Source organism: Zingiber officinale, chromosome 10B, assembly GCF_018446385.1.
Source record: "Zingiber officinale cultivar Zhangliang chromosome 10B, Zo_v1.1, whole genome shotgun sequence".
In the NCBI taxonomy this organism is placed as follows: Eukaryota; Viridiplantae; Streptophyta; class Magnoliopsida; order Zingiberales; family Zingiberaceae; genus Zingiber; species Zingiber officinale.
In genome coordinates, this window is record NC_056005.1 from 88420671 (window position 1) to 88443088 (window position 22418).

The following is a 22418-nucleotide window of genomic DNA, read 5'->3' on the forward strand; positions in this document are numbered from 1 at the left end:
TGCACGATTAGGATACAATTGGTGTCGCATGTTGTAAGACGAAGAAGAAGGTCAAAGAATAAGATTAGGATTACCTCTTGTTCAGTGAATCCATGCATCGGTAGAAAAGAAAGCTGGAGAAGAAATCACGTATAAAGAAGAGCAACATTAGAGAAGAAATTGCATTCAAAGAAGAGTCGTGCATCGGTGCGCACCTCGAAGCCGTGAGAATAGGTTTAGCAACCATTTAGGGTTCATGCCTCTCATTTTGTTTTAGGTATAATTAAAAAAAATGGGTCCTTCATTGAGCTGGGCCCTGAGACGATTGTCTCTCTAGTCTTATGGAAGTTATGGCTCTGCCCAAAAGACCTTTCTGTTATGATACCACTTTGTTGGAAATGAATATATTTTGTGGAAAAATGACAAGAAGAGAAGACTTTAGTGGAGAATTGAGTTTCTACCACAGAGCTCGATGATTTCTTCTATTTTAAATGAGAGTTACAAATCAGACTCTCATGACTCCATTACATTAATTAAATTATAAAATTTATTAATGGTAATATTCTCATAAATAGTTATATTTGACTTATAATGTTAATCTTCTCAAATATAGATATGTTATTTCAATTACAGAGCCATTTATTTTCTTGAGAATTGCCTCTCTTTATATTCCCAATTAGTGCATTAATTCCAACAATCAGTATCGACTTTGTTTGACCTGATCATCAATGGGAGCTACTACAATTCTACAAGTGCACAGCCATGGGTTGCTGAGTTCAAAAGCATGTGGATCGGAGAGGGCACCGGGTGACCGGAGATCGGTGATCACAATCCGCTTGAAAGCATTTGTAAAAGAGATAAATTATGATGAATGAACGACATTAATCTACCATTCGAATACTAACTTGACTATGCCCATAAGGATAAATTATTAATGGTTTATGAACAATATATAGAAATAAAATTTATGAATTATATTCCTAACTATAAACTATTACATAAATAATAAAGCTTTACAAACGAATTTACAATATCAAATTTATCAATCAACCAAATACACTAAAAATATAACAGCCATCTAAATAAATACTGAAGTTTGTAAAAAAAATAATAAATAAGTTTGAATAATATAAAATTACAACCCTACCATTCTTTTAGTGGAAGATATGAAAAATTCTGAACTGCAAAGTCAAAGGTGGAAGGTCGTAGGATTCTGCTCTACCTGCCTCGGACAAAATGCATTGTAAAGTCTACAATCAAGATCGCTCACCTCTTTGATGCCCCGTTGATTGCGAGATTGTTGCTACACAACCTATTAATTATCAGCCTAACCTATTTAATTATTAATTAAATAGGCAGGCAACCAAACTTGCATAATATGATTGGTTTAACCAGTTTAAAATCTTCTGTGTATTATAAGTTGTGGCCTGGAGCTTACAAATATGGTGTCCGTCAATGTGTCAATGCATTTAAGAGTCATCAACTAGAATTGACACCTCTATTGCTGGAAATAATTCACCTAGAATCTAGCCATATCTAGCCACTGGATCTTATCTAAGTGTAGACCACAGTCAGACATCTTTACTTCACCTGACCCAAGTGTATACCACAGTCCAAGAGGGTTCAAGGTTTCTGAACTGAAAGATCAAAAAGCCAATACAGTAGTTGATAGTAACTCAAACAATGAACACAAGATTATGCTGGTCGTTTATTTCAGGTATCCTGATCGAGTTAAACATTACCCGATCACATAAAATTGAGCTTACAATTTATTACAAGAAACAACAAAAAAATGCTTTTTTTTATAAGACACCACCCTGACAAGAGTAGAGCACCCCAGATTTATCAAGAAATCACCATGACTCTGGGGATACAAGCCAAGGATCACAATATCAACATGAGAGATGGTAACGGCGAGGCCGAGTTCCAACACAAGGAACACTGGCTTAAGACTGTAAAAAGCTAGCATACTTGGCCCCAAGGAAAAGCCTTTGGATGCATAGAAGGGCATTCTTTGTCACCTCAGCATTTTCATGATTCATGAGCTTCATCACTCTGTCCTTGGCCTTCAGGTCTGACACGATGATTCTTCCAGCAGGATGATACTTGATAAACTGAGAAAGATCATAGCATGCAACAGCAAGAGCCCTAGGATCAGTAGAAGTGTCAAGGATTGTGATCAGAACACGCAGAATCTGCACAAAACATTCTGAAGTTAAATGCAGGCAAACATTTTCCCCATCTTCATGTCCATTAATAAAGATGGGGCAATTTCAAAACTTAATTAGAAATTAATCTCATTATTAAACACATCACCTGACAATTACACAATGGCCGAATTCAAATTAATTAAATCAATTTTTGTACATTGTTATTTGAGGGAGAAAAAAAAACAAGCTAGAAACCCCTGATTGAGATTAGTGAACAGGGACTACGTGGTCAGGAGACTTGGAACATAAGCCCGTGCCACCTTTTTAATTTACAAGTACTATCATAACAGGTAAAAGTCAGCAATACCAAAGCAAAACAACATCACCATGTAGCTACAGCCTACATTTGCCACTGCAACTGTGACAAGCATTCTTCATCAAGTTTGTTCCCAGTAATATAATCACAATGAAAGAATAATATTACTTAACCACATATGATATGGATGCATGATCAAACCAATGGCCTTGTATGAGATTTCTCTTGAAAGCACATAAACAAAAAAAATACCTGGAAATCATTTTCTTCAAAATTTGTAATATTCTCTTTCCAGAACCCTGGATCCTTGTGCACAGGATACCAGTCAAGATGACCCAAAAGAACTTCCTGCTTGTACTTATCAAAGGAACTCAAATTTTTTAGGTGAACTTGAAGTCCATCTTCCAGTTGATTCAGAGCATCCAATAAATCCTAGATGGAAAAAATGCATGGTTAAAAGATGCAAATATAAAAATACACGACTAAATATGCACAAAATAAAATAACATAAGGCTATTACATGGTGAATTTTAATCTCATTCGGTATGAAATTGCTTTAGTAAAATGTAAATATGTGATAACTAGTTTGAAAAGAAAGCATTGACTTCAAATAGGTCATTTGTAATTTCAAAATATGCAAGGAAAAAACCCACAATTTTTGTGGCAACAAATATGGAGGTCAATGATGATAATGGCATTCTGTCATATGTTGACAAGTGCTGAGCCATTTTCTCCAAAAAACTGTTGGCACAATGATAGGACTAGCAGCATTCCATTACCCATATATTTCTCTTAGAATGATTATCATACAAATGTCCATGGTGATTTCACTGTGTCTATGACAAGGCTTTATTCATTTACTTTGCAAGGTCCTCTATATCCAGAGTAGCTTTTCAATCTTAAAAATCAGTATTTATCTCACAATCTGGAGTAACAATCCCAATGAATAGTTTGGTTCATGTTAAACCTAAATCCAAGGTATTTTCTTACATTTACCTTATGGAGTTTAGGATAGTAAAGATTCAAGTGTTCATGTATATGATTTCTAACTGATTATGATTTTAAAACTAATACGCATCATAAAGCATGAAAGGGATGAGATATAACCTCATCACTCCATGCCTGAGCTTTTAGAGACTGAACAATCTGTGGTAATCCAACATCAATCATCTGTGCTCCACATGCTGCCTTGGGTAGCAAATTGCGCAATGTCAAAACAATAACCCTCACAACCTGCAAAATACACACTTTGAGATTCTTCATATCCCTACTACATATAGAAAAATGGAGGCAGTCACAAAATCAAACCTTTTCTTTTGTTGAACCTTTTACAACTTCAACTAGCCTTGGCATAGCCCTAGTAGTGGCCAAGTAGTCAACTGCTCCATCATAGTATGACAAGAGCCAAATGCAAAGGCAAGTTTCATAAAGAAGCTGGAAAAAAAGGAGCAGATTCAGTGTTCACCAAAAACTTCAAGGTTTAGTGTGCCATTCTTAAGCATGTATATGTCCATTTAACAATGTCATTATTACCAGCATTATTAACGACATGTGCACTGGCTGTTAAGATTCAAGTTTGCCTAAAGATCTTGGCCAAATAAAGCGCCTCATTCTAAATGACAGTACAAATGCATAGAACAAAATACAATCTCAAAAAAAGATCAAGTCCAGATCAGAAATGCTTAATCACATAACAAGGAGCGTGTGAAGTAAAAGGTGGGAATATTCACAAATTTAGTAGTATTGGTCAGAGTAGCCAATACCAAAAATCTATTAATATTTACATATTTCTTTGATTAATTGACTAAATAATTTGTATTCTTGACAAACTATCAGAAAGTAAAGCATATGGCATAAGATGAAAATTCACAGACCAATGAATATGGAGTTAAACCCTTAGACAAGCTTGAGAAATTTATTAGTTATCCAAAATATCCAATAAAACATATATTAAGGTAGATGTCCAAGGTATTTGGAATCAACTACACGGACCTAATCCTTTATTTAATTGATAATGTGTAGTTTTTTTAGAGTAACTCAATAATTTGTATACACTTGTGTTGCCCAATTAAAAAACATTATTTAAATAAATATTTATTGGCGAGCAGAGCCCAAAATAAAAGGGTATTAAATTGTTGGCCACTGCATATGGAATTGAGCTCCTTACACAAGCTCATATGGCAATGGTGCAAATGGAATTGAGCTCCTTAAAGCTTGACAAATCTAATTGGGCAACTTTACAATTGTCCATTTGAATTTTGATGTGTAAGGATACTTACAAATCTACCAAAACCCAGATTAAAATTTGCTTTGCAAAATGGTTTCTGAAATACACCCACAAAAAAAAAGGCTTGGGGAATCTAGTCCTTTGCAATGGAGAGAATAATGAGTTAAAATTTCCCAAATTGAGACAATCTGGGTTGTTCGACAGTAAGGGTAACCTATCTAGCCCCCAAACACTAAGAGAATTCACAGATTAGCTTGTGTTCATCCAGCACCAAATTGAAACAAGCATGTGAACCCATCTAAGAGAATTCATAAATCTCAAGTAATATATAATAATTCTTAATTCAATATGAGAAAGACACATGCAGTATCTGGTCAGGTTCTTTACTTCTTCAATCAACTAAATTGAAATATAGGACAGGTAGAAGATTTTGTGAGCTTTTTTCTTCATTGATCAATCAATTTCTAGCTACTTTTTCATTATTTGACACTTCACATGCTACTAAGGGTAACGTATCTAGCCACCAAACACTAAGACAATTCACAGATTAGCTTCTGTTCATCCAGCACCAAAATGCAACAGGCATGTGAACCCATCTAAAGAGATCTCATAAATCTCAAATAATGTATAATAATTCAATATGAGTAAGACACATGCAGTATGTGGTCAGGTTCTTTGTTTCTTCAATCAACTAAATTGCAATATGGGACAGGTAAAGATTTTGTGAGCTTTTTTCTTCATTGATTAATCAATTTCTAGCTACTTTTCCATTCTTTAACGCTTCCTCCACATCACATCAGAATGAGTAGAAATGATAAATGGGTACAATTGTAGCAATATGAATGTTTCTTGACCTAGCTTCTCCATTAGTAGATTCAATGGTGCCTATGACATTCAACGCAGGTTACTAGCAGCATTATGTACCTCGGGCAATCCGAATGTGGATATGCAAACTTATGGCATTGACAGCTTTTCTAAAGGTTTTAAACCCCAAATTGATGGGTGAGGATCAGCCTACCAACACTTAGCTCACTGCAATTGGAAGGGTTTTGACAAAAAAAAAAAAAAAATCAAAAATAGGCTTAATTTACTATCTTATAACTTATTTGAGGGATGATCGAAATCGGTGAGTCAATTCAAATCAAAACAATCAAACAAAATATCAAACTATCATTCGAGCTAATGAATGATAGTGTCTTTTTCTATTATTTTTCGATCAAAAAGACATTGTGAATAAAGCAGAGGTTATAGGTGCACTTCACAGCCGATGCATAGATACCAATGTGTCGACAGGTATGGTATGCTACCAGAAATGCACCTAAGAGGCCAAGGAATGATATTAGTAGTAGATCGAGATTTTAAACACATCATGTGGGTTCCTAGGTGAGTTCTTGGGTGACTTGTGATGATACTGATCTGTACGAGGACAAATATGTGAATTCATTCATATACAAGAGAGTTGTAAAGAATTCATGTTTCTTGGAAAGAGTGCTACAGCCTATTTTCAGGATTTTCCGTGGCTGGTTTTTCATCTGATGATCACATAAAGATACAACATCAACATGACCATTCTAAACTGCAGCCATCTCTCTAGTTCTCATTTCCATTGCACTGACACTACACTTTTGCATGAACCATTTATGTACCATTAAACATGTTCAAGGATATAAAAGGTGACATGAAATTACTAATGCATGCAATATATGATCAAACCTACTATTTGATGGTATTAACCCCAAAAAAATACATGATTACTAAATATCAAAAAAGCATCAAAGAATTCTGCAAGTTCAAATCTATAATCACATCTGCAGGAATCTAAACCCATCACATCTGCAGGAATGTATAATTGCATTACCTGGATGGACTGCTGAGTTGATGCTGATGAAATCAACGGAATTAACAGTTTGATACCGTCTGCTTGAACAAATGAAGTCCTTACAGAGGGTTCCCTTAGCAAATTCGTCAGGCAATTTATGGCCAAAGGTAAAGAACATGCAGGATGAGATGGGTTATTCAGCTGAAAATCAAACACTTTCAGTTAGAAAAAACAACATATTAGTGATGTTTCAATATCTTCGGTGATCTACTAGTTCAGTTCAGATAAATTTTTAGAAGCATTCCTTAAATGGCAGGTGGTGGAGTTCAAAAAAATATTCTGTCAGTAAACTAAATGCTACCTAAATACAACTCAAGCAAGTAACCTAGAAATTATGAAACTGATAAAAATAACAAATCAAGTGAAATTTGGAAAGCACTTCGAGTAGTATTTTCAAGTTATATGTTCCAACATTAACAATTTACCTATATGTAAAATCAGCTCAAGTCGAAATATCACAATTATTATGTATGAAGTAAAATTTATTAGTTGTACCTTGTGGAGTTTAGAAAAAAAAACTGATACAAAGTTGTATGCTGAGAAATTGCATTAAGCACAGATTTTAACCTGAAAACAAAGCCAATTAAGTAGTCCTTCTAGAACATCATCTATAGTTGAGTTGCTTCCTGATTGTGAGGTTTCTCCATTTATAGTGAAGGCATCACGAGCTTTTTGTCGAACACTGCAAAGATAAACTATAAATTTCATTGAATTAAATTATCAAAAATGAATGTCATTTAATTTAATAGTACCTCACTATTAGAGTCAATATTTTACAGCTCTTCTCTTGTATGAACCAATTTCCCTCATGAAGCCATCTGATAATTTGGACATGTGATTTGTTAATAGGATAAATAAAAATCAAAAAAATTTCTATACAACATGAAGTCATGAATTAGTTATGCAAGGAAACAAGGCAACAAACCTATAATTAAAAGAGGATCTTAGAAAACAGAAATAATTTCAAGGAAAGAAAATAAAATTTGCATGTCAGTGACCTTAAAAAATAGAATATTCGTTGTGCGTTAAAAGTTTTATCCTTTGTTGCATAATGCCCTTTAATATGATCCACCAGAATTTACCTTTGCTTGAAAAATGATTCCATTCATTTTTTAGAAAACCCTAATCAAGGTTGGGAATAAGTTAAAGTTCTGTAATTGAAAGGTAAAACTAAAAGCATTCTGCAAACTTCTGGGTCATCTTGCGAATAAAAAATAAACTCTGAAGGCATGTTACAAAATTCCAATGGTCATTTTGAAAAAGAGTCCGGCTTTAAGAGAGAAGAAAATTTCCTAAAAAAGAAAGCCAATGAAACCAAAAACACCATATCTTTGGAAACTAATACATAAATACAAATTCAAAATCGAGTTAGACACAAGATATCACTAACTTGAATTTATCCACACCATATAAATTTTCATTTTTCACTGCAAAATCCACTACAACCACTGAACAAAGACACAACTGATACAAAAACAACAATGTTAATTTGCTAAAATAAAGACACCTAATGCATAAAATAAACTTGTTAATTCAGACACACTAAAGTTCCAACTGCAATAAAGATTCCTCATGATTCAGTCAACGAGAATATAGTAGTTTCAATTGTCAGACCTCAAAGATGAAATTAATTGCTATTCTTCTTGATAATAATATGTGATGCCCGAATGTTGAAAATAACTTAACTTAAGAAAGGTCGGTAAGTGTCTTCACTTGTTTTATGAAATAGACCAGAGCGTTTGGGATTTGCTGCAAATAACAGCATGAAGTAGATTGAGATAAGTAACATGAGACAAAACTTTTGCCCTATTAATTCACCATATCTTACCTGTAAGCATTTCATCAATAAGAGCAAGCACATATTCCACTGTTTCTTCCTTGGATATATCACGTAAAATATCTGTGAACACCCGTACATAAGATGGTCCATCCTGTCAAAATTGAGGTTTAAATTGAGCAGTATACTGAAATTAATCAGACAACAAAGTGTTTTATTGGTAACTAATATTTAAATGCGTAGTAGATAGGAGAACCAATACAACAACAGTTCTACGCTATTGCTCTATCTCATACTATACCATCATCTATACTTAAATAAATTTTATCTTATTTTATTATTACTAACAAAGTCTTTTTTAATTTTCCTCTTCCTATATTTGTCATAATTTCACATCGCCTAATCAGAACATTTATTAGTCGTCTAAGTACATATATGTATCATCTTAAACGTATCCCTTAGAATTATCCCCATGTAACTCTGACTTTCTCTTTGATACTCTTATTTCGTATTCTGTCCTATGTCCACACATCCACCTTAACATCCTTATTTCTGCAACTCTCATCTTCTGCTCATGTGCTCAAATCATAGCCCAACATTCAACATCATATAACATAATAGATCTAACCATCATTTTATAGAACTTCCCTTTAACTTTCAAAGGTACTTTATGATCACATAAAACAACGACACCCTCCTCCATTTTAACCATCTTGTTTGTATTCTATATAAGGCATCTCTCTTGATCCCTCCGTTGTTTTGCAAAAACGATACTAAATGCTTAAAATTCTACAACTCGTCTCTCCTATTTTAACAATTGCCTCATTACATCTAATATTGCTAAACTTAAATTCTATATATTCTGTTTTTATTCTATTAAGCCTAAAACATTTCATTTCTAGTATTTCCCGCAAAGATTCTAGTTTAACATTTACGTCTTCAGGTGTCTCATCTACAAAAACAATATCAAACAACATACACTGTGTTTTGAATGTGTCTTCGTCAGGATTAGTGTAAAAAGATAGGAACTTAGAGGTTAACTCTATCTTTATTGAAAATGTTTTAATTAATCCGTATGAAATCTTCACTCTGGTCATTATATTTTTGTATATATCCTTAATTAGTTCAATATATATTACGCTAACATCTTTCTTTTCTAGAATTCTCCATATAATTTCTCTTGTAACTCTAACATAAGTTTTTTCTAAGTCAATGAATACCATATGTAGATCTTGCTTTTGCTCACGCTATTTTTCACTTAGTTGTCTGATAAAATGTATAGCTTCTATTGTCGACCTTCCAGAAATGAACCCAAATTAATTTTCGATTACCGTGGTCTCTTTTCTATTACTCTTTCCCAAATTTCATGGTATGACTCATTAGTTTAATACCTCTATAGATTGCACAATTTTGTATGTATGTCTTATATAAGGAAAGTAGAATACTTATCCTCCGATCAGGCATTTTTTTTGTTTTCAATATCATGTTAAATAATTTTGTACCATGCCTCTATTGGAATATCATCTGATCTAAAGATTTTTCCATTTTGCATCTTATTTAAAATTTATTCTACTACAAAAATTTGAATTCTACGATAAAAATTTAAATTTCTATATTCGTTTGACATACTTTCTTAACCTCTATAATACTTACCGTGGTCTCCTTTCTTAACCTCTTTTCTATTACTCTTTCCCAAATTTCATGGTATGACTCATTAGTTTAATACCCCTATAGTTTGCACAATTTTTTACATCTGTCTTATATAAGGGAACTAGAATACTTACTCTCCGATCAGGCATGTTTTTCGTTTTCAATATCATGTTAAACAATTTTGTACCATGCCCCTATCAGAATATCATCTGATCTAATGAATTTTCCATTTTGCATCCCATTTAAAATTTATTCTACTTCAGAAGTTTGAATTTACGATAAAAATTTAAATTTTTATATTCATTTGACCTACTTAAATTACCTAAGTTAAGTTGGTCACCTAAACATTCATTAAAAAGTTGATGAAAATAACTCTTCTACCGTTCTTTTATTTCTACATCATTTACTAGTACCTTATCGCATTCACCTTTAATCCATCTTGTTTGGGTACGATCTCTTGTCTTCCTCCCTATCATTTTAGCTATTCTATAAATGTCTCTTTCCTCTTCTTTTGTATCCAATTTTTAATATAACCGTTCAAAAATTTCATTTTTTTGTTTCATTCATTACTTTCTTAGCCACTTTCTTGGCTATTGTATATTTTTTAAATTTTCATCAATCTTACAAATATATAATTCCTTATAGACGGTTCATTTTTTCGTCACTTTCTTTTATCTTATTCCACCATTAAGATTCCTTATTCGTTGGTGCACCTACTATTTTTAACTTTGATACTATCTTATCTCATGTCATATTAGAGTCACTGTATATTTCACCTAACGTTTGCACTCGTACCTTCTCTTTAAATATATTTTAGTTCACATCCTTTAACTTCCACCACTTAATTCTAAGAATCGTGTATTGAAATGTATATCCAACACTACTAACTTATATTAGGTAGTTAAGTTTTCTTACCTTGCAAATTTTACATATCTTTCCATCCCTATTCCTAACCATAAGAAAATCAATTTGCGATTTATTATTTCCACTTTTAAACGTGATCAAATGTTCTCTTTTATTAAAAAATGTATTAGCTAGTATAAAATCATATTCTATCACAAAATCCAATATAATTTTCCCTTAATCATTTCTTATTCCAAACCCATAACTCATATACACCCTCTCATATTCTTCATTTTTCACTCTGACATGTCATTTCGATCGCCTCCTATTAAAATCATTTCATTTGATGAAATATTTTGTAATACTTCATCTAAGTCGTCCCAAAATCTTGATTTGGTATATTTATCTAATACTACTTGAGGTGTATATATACTAATTACGTTCATAGTTTCTTTTGTCACTACCATCTTGAGAGCTATAATTTTATCTTCCTTTCTATCTAATTTTACAACTTCATCCTTTAACGAACTATCTATAATCATACCTACTCCATTTCTTGTTTTATTCTTTCTTGTGTAAGCCGAGTTCTCTATTATCTTTACCTTCTCGCCTACCTATTTTAACTCTTGTATACCCAAAATACTAATTCTTCTCCTAATCATCGTATCCACTATCTCCATTGTCTAACAAGTGAGAGTTCCTGTGTTCATGTTCCAAATCTTAGACTATTAATTTTCCTATAATTTTTTTTTCTTCCAACTTATGGTGTGAAAACTCTTACCTATTTAACACTACATCTAAGTTCTCATGAAAATATGGCGATCATTGCCAATTGTAAATACATTACAATCGGACCCTGCAATGCGAACTTTTACATATTCAACATTAGTATTAGCATAATAATTTAATGTATTCATTAATTGAACATTTGTTATAGTTTAACGCTAGATGACAACCTAACGCAACCCTCTTTTATCAAAGCTTGGGACCGACCATGACTAGTTCATTATGGGTGGAGTTGCAGGAGAACTAATAAGTATCACAAATCTTTTGTCAATTTTTCGAAGCTAATTTCGGTGAAAAAAAATCATTAAGCTTGTATTATCGACTCCCAATAACTCAAGTGAATACTTTGAAATGTTTAAATAGCCAGAGAAAGCATGAAGGATATCTAATCAATTTAAACTAGATCTAGTGTTATGAAACAATATCAAGTGGCAAGGGTCAAGAAAAGTAATGTGTCATAATAAATCAAGGAGAATAATAGCTAAATGCGTCAACCATAGCGGTAGCCAAGATTAAATAGAATGCTAATTAAATGTTTATCATGTTCTAAAGGGCAACAAATAATAACCTTAAACAAATATGACCTTACATCAATGTACATTTAGATGGAAATAAGATGCTAAAAGAGCAATTTGATTAAGACAAATTACAATTAGAATCAGATTAAACATGGTTAAGCACCTTTACATAGGATATGGAAACTCATTTGACATTACATTTTTATAACATCATGGATTCCAGAATTAGAAGCCTTCAGAAGTCATTTATGTACTACATATTTGTAATTTGGGGAGCTGAGAATTGTAGGTTGCTCTCTTCAATAGGAACATGACGCATTTTCAATAAAATAAATGCTGAGAAAGGGATGCAGAATCCTGAAGATGATCTAGTGCACTAAATTATCATCAATGTCCCACAAATCAACAGGGATGTGACAATATTTAATCATAGCCAGTTCCAAACAGTTTGTGGTGATCAAATACATCAAAAAGGCAATAACATATTTAAAAGGCTGTTAATTAATTAAAAGTCTTAAATTTTCAAGAAGTTTATGCAAATCTTTGATTTACTTTAAATTAATACCAATTATTTTTAAATTGTTTCCGTATTATTATATTGTTGTCTGGTCAACAAAATTGCCAATGCAGGATGATTAAAAATGCACAACTGGATTTGTTGTGACCTTGTCATGTTCACCTTTAAAATAATTTTTTTTATAAATTTGTAGTTTCCAAGCTCTAGATGAGAATTCATCAGTAATTGCTCCAAATCTTTAGGGCACCTCCAATAGAAAGATTTGTAAAATGAAGCTAACCTTAAATAAACAACTAAAAACTAACTAGAAGAAACCGATTTAAGAATGAATACCTCCATGAGGAGTCAGATGAAAGCATGGTATCATTTCACCCTAGAGGTTTGTGAAACATCATACCAAATTACTATGAACATTCTGAGCCATAAATGACTTCTGAAATTATCCAAGAGGAATTTCTAGACTTAGATTATTTAGTTCAATTTGGTTAAGACACCTTTAGATTGTATTTAATGGGTTGAAGCTTAACAAGGGTCAGTTTATATTACACCGTCCTACAAATAGCTAATGGATATATTTTCACCCTGAGATGCATTTTGGGTTATGACCGTTGTGTGGAATAATCTAAGAAAAATCACGAAGCTAATAGAGATTAAAATTAAAGAGAAATTGAATTGCAACATTTTTAGCTTATAGCTTATTAAGAGCCAATTTGATTAATTCTAACCTCTGAGTGCCTTGTGGAATATATTTTAACCCTGGAATGGTATTCCAACCAATGATCAACATGTGAAATTATTCATTCTACTTTAGAATCAAACTACTGTGATAAATAGAATTATGGATCTTCACATTATAACTTCCGAAGGGTCAATTTATAACAATCCATGAGTGATTTGCAGAATAAGTGTTACTCTTGGATGACATTTTGGCCTATGATCAACTTGTGAAATTATCTAAGAGGAATCTTTAGATTGACAAAAGATTATACTAGTAAGTAAAATTTAATTATGACATCTTCTGGTTGTAGCTTATGAAGAATTAGTTTATATTGTTTCAATCTACGATCCACTTGTGGAATTATCTGAGAGAAACAACAAATCCTATATTTTTGGTTTCTGCTTGTGAAGATGTCAACAACTTATTCTTTATTGTGAACCATGAGTCACTTATGTAATAAATTTATACGAAGGATAAAGCTTTTGAAGTGTTGATCTGAACCAGTAGGCACAGGTAGAATTACTATTTCACTCACCGACCAACACATGGAGCACTACAAAATTGTGAGACTACAACACCATGCGACTGGCGAATGAAAATACAGTTTATTTAATCAATGTTTAAAAAATGATAATTTATTCAATCAATGCTTTAAAACAACTAGTAGTTTATTACTAAAATTTGTTATTTTAATATGACTTGGATAAAAAAACTAAAATCTGGGTGAAAACCCTTGCAGTATACATTGCCTGTTATGATTCATTAAACATCTAGAATAGAAAAGTGAATAACTCACATGAAAGACTATATAAGAGAAAATAGCAATGTGTATGCATGCAACACAGAAATGTGCGAAGAAATGTCAGCATATGACGCAAAAAATAAAACAAAGTGGAATGCTAGAATGCCAGAGTAAACCTGTATAGCATGGGCACTCAATTAAAAAAAAATTAAAGTGTCAGACACGTACACGACACACAAATAAGCATGTCAAATATGGCAAAAATCGTGTCATTGACTTTTTTAAAGTGAGTTGGATACGGCTAGAACACGGATGGGACACGTTTCTAAATACGTTTGGGCTCAATTGCAAAAAATTAAAAGTTACAAGGGTTAAATTGAAAAACAATAAATTTCTAAGGACTAACTAATAAATAAATAAAAATGAATTGAGCTTTAAAAAGTCCTAAATTTGTCCTTTCTTCGGTCTTTCATGCTCCCGATCATTTCATACTCTCGTTCTTTCATCATTAATCATCATAACACCACTCGTTGCTGCTTGCTGCCGCACTCCAATATTTAGCAAGTTTACTTTTCTATTTTTTTCTTCTAAACTCACTGCTCAGAATTTGTTTTTTCTTTTGGGAATTGTGTCTTCTTAATTGTTGTTTTTTAGCCAAAAATTTAAAATGTTCAGCCTATTTTGCAATGGAATAACACTTCTTTAATTTGATACACCAAATGAAAAAATATTGACCAGTAGGATGTTGGAAAGTCTATTGAGCAATATGTTTATGTTATTTTCAACCTATTTGCCATAGAAAGTTGTCAAAATGAGAGTAGACAGAAGGATGTTAATGATTATTCTCCTATGTGAAAATTTGAAGTCAAGGTGGAAAAGGCAGTTGAAGGAGGAAATGTCACTTGGTCATGCAATATATGTACTAAAGTGTGCAAAGGATCATATTCAAGGGTGAAAGCACACTCGTTAAAACAAAAATGTGCTGGAATTGCTGGTTGTACTACTGTTAAACTGGATCAAATGAAGTGTATGCAATAACTTGTGGATGATGCGGAATTGAAAAAGAAGAATTCTAAACAGAAAGAAGTTTCGTTGCCTTCGCCATCTATATCATCAAACATGGCTTTAAAATCCTCATTTAGTGGTGCTTTGCAAAGTGATGATCCAACTCCAACAAAGAAAAGAAAAGGACCACCTGCCTCTCTTGAAAAAGCTTTTAACTTGAATGCTAGAGATGAACTCCACTCTAAAATTGCGAGGTTTTACACTAGGGGGTTATCTTTCAATATTGCTAGGAATCCTCATTATGTTTGTGCTTTCAGCTTGGCTACTCAACGGACGATTCCAGGTTATCTTCCACTTGGATATAATTTATTGAGAACTTCACTTCTTCAAAAAGAAAAAACTCATATTGAAAAGTTGTAAGAGCCAACAAAAGCTAGTTGGATGTGCAAGGAAGACCGCTAATTAATATCATAGCCATGTGTGAAAGTGGTCCTATGTTTTTGAAAGCGATAAATTGCAAAGGTGAGTACAAGGATAAAATTTTCATCTCTAAGTTGCTCATTAATGCCATAAATGAAGTGGGACATCATAATATTGTCCAAGTGGTGACCGATAATGATCCTATTTGCAAAGATGTTGGGTTACTCATTGAGGCAAAGTACCCACACATATTTTGGACTCCTTGTGTTGTGCACACATTGAATTTTACTTTGAAGAATATTTGTGCACCGACTGACTCTTACAAAACAAAGAAGTCTTTGATGAGTGGAAGTGAATAGCAGAAGTAGCAAATGATGCATCAATGTTCAAGAATTTTATCATGAATCACAATATGAGATTATTGATGTTCAACGATAACTCAAACTTGAAGATGCTATCACTTGAGGATACTCGATTTGCTTCCACGATCATTATGCTTAAAAAGTTTAGACAAATTAAGAAATGTCTTGAAAACATGGTGATTAGTGCAAGATGGTATCTATACAAGTTGGAGGATGTAGCGAAGGCCAGAGCAACAAGTACAAGATATTGGATGATCAACCTTGTCTTCATTTAGTCTAAAAGTGGTGGAATGAAATGATAGAGAAAATGAGAGTTGCTATCTCAAAGGGCCTAATAGTGGAGATTCAAAATTTTATGAGGTTGTTCATAATATTCTGGTGGAGCGATAGAATAAAAGCAATACACCTCTACATTGTTTGGTGTATTCTTTCTAAATTTTAGCAAATTAAAAATATTAGTTCATGAATGATGTTAAACTATCAATCTTTTTACATAGGTATTATAGCCATGAGTGGCTCCAAGTATCTCCCAATCATCTTTCTTCTCATAGGGACATCGAAGTTTCAAGGGAAAGGAAAAAGTGCATTGAAAGATATTGCTCCAATTCATCTAAATGAAGAAGTGTCAATGAGGAGTTTGTCTCTTTTTCAGTTGCCATTGATGATTTTTCTTATGATACAATGTGTGATTGAGGTTAGATATATCCAACTAAGTGGTGGTTTATCCATGGTGCTTCTCCACTTCAAAGTTTAGCTTTAAAGCTACTTGGACAACCATCTTCTTCTTCTTCTTATGAGAGAAATTAGAGCACCTACAATTTCATACACTCATTGAAGAGGAACAAGATAACACCACAAAGAGCGGAAGATTTGGTGCATGTTCACTATAATCCTCGTCTTTTATCTAGGAGTCCACATTATAGTGAAGGAGAAAGTAAGATGTTGGAGCTGATGGATTTAATTCCATGAACATGGAGGGTGCTGCTATCCTTGAAATTGCCAATTTGTCTCTTGATGAACCTGAATTGGAGTCAGTCTCATTTACTGACGAAGGCGATGTTGGTGATGAGGTCGATGGATGTTTGATTTTTTTTTACTTGTTTAAGATGGATTTGGTGTTTTATATTTTGTTATGTTTACTTTTTGTTTGTAATAGATATTATGATTGATGTAATATGATTTTCTATTCTAGGATTTTTAATACTATATATATTTTTTAATAATTGTTGTATCCTAGCCGTATCATGTCTTATATTTTCAAAATATTCCGTATCGCCGTATCCATGTCGTGTCCAATACGATACTTGTATCCAGGCAACATAGGAGTTAACAAACAGAATAAGAAAAAGAAAATAATCAGGTACTTACATCATCAAGCAAAGAAGCTTTTTGGCTTTCCGATTTTTTATCATAGCGCCTCAATAACTGAAGATGTGTACCAGTAATGAGCTTTGTAGACATGTAAGTTTCCCATGGTATATCACTCCTGAGAACCTTCAAATGCATAATGTTGGAAAAGAATGTGTTAATTATGTTTCTGTGACAGTAGATGCTTTAGAAAGGATCTACACCATCATCATCCTTCTGAAAATCAAATTAGTGTCACATTTATTATACTGCTCGGGTTGTTCTTTCCTAGTTAGTGAAATGAGGTAAAATCCTATTCAAAATCTAGTCTTTTCATGATTCAGATTATTTTTAGATTTAGTAACATTTTAGAAGACATGGTCATTTACTTTATAGTGGTAGTAAAGGCAATATAAAGAGGATTATTAATTCATGTACATCAGCTTCTGCTGCCACTTTTAGAAATGCCTGCATTCTGCAACAAATGCAACCTAAACATCTTAATATCTAAATCCCGTTTTGTAGCATATCTTGGAATTCCCTAATGAAAGGACTAAGAAGCTTGTAATTGTCATCATCATGGGAGACCAGGAAAGCTTCCAAAAGCGATTTAAAAGGTATAGGTTAGGGACTCTCTACTTTATTTCATAAGTTCATGAAGCTAAGGAAAAAAGAAATGTTTATGGAAAAAAGATAATTATGATTTCTCATGATTCAACCAATTCTTCACTTTTAAAATTAAGATAATTCCTTTTTGATTTTTTTAATCATAAAATTCATAAGAATAATCATGATCATAAACATGTTACATTCGAATGGAATTTCACTAAATTAGGTAACCAACAAACAGCTTTGAGATATAGAGGAGTAACATCAGATCACCAACCTCCTCTGTTGTCAGCTCAGCACGAGCCATTATGAACAATGAATTACACCACAATATATAACAGTGTCTTCAACTGGACTCCAGCAATAACAGATCTATATAAAACCTAAGAAAACAAAATCAAAATAATATTAAAAGATATGATGAATATGCAAACCAAATTTCCGAATAGTAGGAAAATTCGCAGAACTCATGATGATCATATTCTAGGATCAACTTATTATAGAGAAAAACTGAGACTAATTGAGGTTGGAGACCTCACATTGTGTCGTCGTTGATGCTCATGTTTTATATGTGATAGAAAACAAGATTATGTGGATACTGGATACAGTGGTTCAGACTAGCTTTTAAACAATTGACAATGGAATGAGACTAAAACAAAACGAAGATATAATTTTAGTACTTAAAACTTCCAATAACCATATATCTATTTACATAGCCATTGCACATGCATAACTTTATAAACTTTAATTTACTTGAATCAAAATTGTAGATACTTATTAAAATTGAATAAAATCAAATAATATTAGTTTTAACAATAAGAATGTTTATTATTTAATATTTCATATTATAGAACTTAATTGAAGAGGAGCTTTGTGCAAAGGTAAAGTTGTTGCCGTGTGACCTAAAGGTTATAAATTCGAGTCTCGAAAACAACCTCTTACAAAGCAAGGTAAAACTACATACAATAGACCCTTCCCCCAGACTCCGCATTGGCAGAGCTTCACGCACCAAGATGCTCTTTTTTTACAGATCTTAATTGGGACCTAAATCCCAAATGGAAAATCCATGAATTTTCAAAATCCGCTTAATTCAACCACATCGTTGGCCTAATTTCATTTGTTATCATCTATTTTCTAGAGGAATCTAAACTTATTTCTGGGTAATTTTTCAAAATCCTAAGTGTTTTGAAACTTCTCTAATAACCTTTGTGAAATAATTGATTTCTCTAGAAGGATCAAAATGGCAAAGATTATGATATAATCTATTTATTAGAAAAGATAGGATCAGCCTTTGCCAATGATAATCCAACTTCGGTGATCTATATCAATATAAGCCAATCTTGACAATGATTAATCCTACAGTTTAACCAAAAAATTTGAAAAGTATATTTGACATTTTTTTGAGTAAAATGAACATTTCAAACCTATATCATAAAGCAAAATTAAAATTATGCTAGATATGTGAACAATTCAATAAGACTATTAAATCATTGTATTTTTGCACAAGGAGTAATAACATCCTATAAGATGAATAACAAACATAAAAGTTAGAAAATGATTGTTAATATAGAATTTACAAAGATTTTTCATACAATTGAAAGTCTTCTAAGATTGCCTTAGATGGTCTTGGATGGTATAGTATTAAAAAATTATTTTCTTCAAGTGCTGTAAAACTTGAAATTGTCTAGGTGAATACGCACTTCAAATGCACTGCAGTTTGGTGCACACATGAACCAATATAACTTGATAAATAAAATTTCTTCTCCATTAGATGCCTAATAGATGGTTAATATTAACTATATGTTAATTCAAGTAACCAAGATTGTTCAGGTAGGTTTTCCTACAATTTTGGCACTGGGCAGAGGATGATTTTCATTATTGATTTGACTTGCTTATTAAATGCTTATTAAATGCTTATTAATTAACTGCTTTTAGAAGGTAAGTTTCAAACAATCTTCAATAAATTTTAAGGTAAAAAGTAGCAAAGCTAATTGCCAAATGAACAAAGTTGTTAGATGAAAGACATGTTTTTATGCACCTTTAGCATATGCAGTTTAAGGTTATAAATAACCAATGCAAACAGAGTCACTGCTTAAAAAAAAATAATCTATACAATGTTTCACCAAGAATCTTAATCTTCTAATCCTAATGAATATATCCTAACCTATCTGATGTCATAACAAATTTATTCTACCCTTAGAAATTTAATCCAAATTACATCATCAGTATCTTACACAACTACAAAACTAATACAAGAAGTTAATAAATATATGGGATTAAAAAACTTATTTAACATTTCTCTCCCACACTTATTTTACAAAATCAGTCAACTTATTTTTTATTTTTTTAAATAAAATATTATATAATTTTTTGGTGGCCTGATGACACGACCTATTTATGTATGACACAACATGAATTACCACTAGCCACCCCTAATCATGATAAACTTTATGATAACATTTATATTTGTTTATTTATCTATTCAAACTTATTTACTAAAACAAGCTTAAAATTTAAATTTTAACCAAGCTTGACTATAGGAAACCTAGATTTACCAAATTTGCTAGTGGAATAATCTTCAATTATTTATATCACCCTTGAAAAGAAATCATTGGAATAGGAAGACAACTATCATTCACCGTCTAAGAATCTTCTTAGTAGAGAGAATGAGAGTAAGAAAAATCAGTTATATGCATCTCTTGTCATGTTTTGTATCATTTATCACAATGTTCATGCATTCCATATACAATAACTACATGGTTGGATCCAATCTGCATTCCTTCATCTCTCACTCACACATCATGATATTCTCTCTAGAAAGTTTATACTTGATAAATAGGTTGTGCAACTAGACAAGTAGCTACAATTATAACTATGAATTTGTTACAAACCTCATAATAGCTACGACGCTTAAAAAAAGTCACTTTATCTTGTAGTATCCTAGATTTGTCATTTAATCAAAACATTTATAATCCCTCAATATGATCTTGTGTGTCACACCCCAGGTGGGTCTCCACAACCATCAGCATGGCATAGAATTCACAACAGTCATACATGTAAGATTAATTAAGCTTTTTAAAAAATTGTTATATCACAAAAAAGTTAATCTCGTTTTAAAAATAAGTTATCTACATAAATAGATTAATTCTTGTCTACCCATTTATATATTTAACTCGTGTTGTATGACTTTAATGATTCACCTATTAATCGTATTTTAACACAAACTAGATCTAGTCGTATAATTGATTCATGTCTAATTTTACAAGCTCTAATCATGACTAAACTTGACTTAGATTTGATTTGTTTACTATCCCTGGGGCCCTTCCCTAGAACCCCACATTGGTAGGAGTTTCGTGCACCGGACTGCCTTTTTTTTTTATTATCCTAAATCCAAGTAGACATAGAAATATTTTCATCTAAATAGAATTTAATCAATTAAGTTGATTTGTGAAAATAAAAAATCCAATAGAAAAACAGTGTCGCTGGCTTCCTCACTTATTTTGGTTTGTCACAGGCATCCCAAATCAATAACCTATAAGACATGTTCCTTCCATCAACACTTCAGTGGCATAAGACTTGCAAAGAACTCGACAAGGCACCGGGTGCATACAGGACCAGCCCATTTTTTCTTGCATTTTTATCCAACGCAAAATCCATGAACATTCAAGATTTGCAAATAATTTGTTCTTTAATTCAATTTTTCCTATATTTAATTCATTAGATCTGCTTGTGCAAGTAAGTATCAAATTGATAAGTTCATACCCTCAATTCTTTTATTGTATCTTAAGTCTATTTTCTCAAAATTTTAATAAAATCTACTACATTCTTATATTTGTATCTTTTACGAATTTTATTTTATTATTATCAAGTAGGCATATCTAGATAACGTTTAGAACTTTAGATTTTTATTATCGTCCAATTAAATTTCTATTTATCCTTGATGTTTCAACAAAAGAAATTTGTCATTCAATAAGCGAAAGTATTGTCAACGCATAGTCCATTCGTCGCCGTACACAAACAATGAGAAAACTAATTAGCACACCAATGAACCACAGTAATAGCTGCAAGGTGATATAATCAGGACAATAATAGTCATTCACGGCCAAATCTGCTAAGGAACCAGAAAAAAAATGCAATTGATCGATACTACTGTTGTGGGATTCTTGTCCTTACACTCACCAACATATCTAACATAGCAATTATGATGCATATCAAGAAAGATCGGCCATCCCAACCTCTGGAGGACTTCCACACAGGTGACCTCCTCTTACGGTATTATCACCCGATGAAATGATTGAAGAAGAGGAACCAACGCTGCAATTCGTCAGGCTGCAGGTGCACCAGCTGACGGGAGGGCGACGACAGCGGCGAAGCAGGCGGAAGGGGTGGGGTTCGTGTGAGAAAGGGGCTGCGCTGCGGCGGGCTACGAACCAAGGGAATGCATTTTTAGGGTTTCGTCTTAACCCGTAAGCAATCGAACCGAACCGGCCGAACCAGTCTACTTCCGGTTCAACTGCGATTCGGCCAAATCGAGCTTAAATTAAATCCGGTTCGAACCCAAAGCACACCTTAC

At 32.6% G+C, this 22418-nt stretch overlaps 1 protein-coding gene across 4 annotated transcripts; it reads right to left on the bottom strand.

The window, feature by feature from the left end:
- Positions 1-1663: 1663 nt before the first annotated feature.
- On the bottom strand, positions 1664-22295 carry LOC122029509 (probable V-type proton ATPase subunit H). 4 transcript variants are annotated; one of them, XM_042588518.1, is made up of 12 exons: positions 22081-22295; positions 18123-18228; positions 17258-17383; positions 8380-8482; positions 8237-8300; positions 7304-7369; positions 7119-7233; positions 6531-6692; positions 3754-3879; positions 3553-3678; positions 2698-2877; positions 1664-2174 (listed from the first exon to the last, which is right to left on the bottom strand). In XM_042588518.1, the coding sequence occupies exons 2-12, from the start codon at positions 18150-18152 to the stop codon at positions 1926-1928; spliced, it is 1347 nt and encodes a 448-aa protein (XP_042444452.1). In that variant the 5' UTR covers positions 18153-18228; positions 22081-22295; the 3' UTR covers positions 1664-1925. The 4 variants fall into 4 exon arrangements, with proteins under 4 accessions (XP_042444452.1, XP_042444451.1, XP_042444454.1 ...); XM_042588517.1 differs by having other exon boundaries at positions 22025-22295; XM_042588520.1 differs by lacking the exon at positions 17258-17383.
- Positions 22296-22418: the final 123 nt, after the last annotated feature.

Excerpts from the sequence above, each read along its gene's own strand:
- LOC122029509 (XM_042588518.1), bottom strand. The coding sequence starts at position 18,152 with ATGGCTCGTGCTGAGCTGACAACAGAGGAG. Across the intron at positions 8,301-8,379 it reads TATTGATGAAATGCTTACAG|CAAATCCCAAACGCTCTGGT; the intron begins GTAAGATATGGT and ends TGTTATTTGCAG. Across the intron at positions 6,693-7,118 it reads TTAATTGGCTTTGTTTTCAG|CTGAATAACCCATCTCATCC; the intron begins GTTAAAATCTGT and ends TTTGATTTTCAG.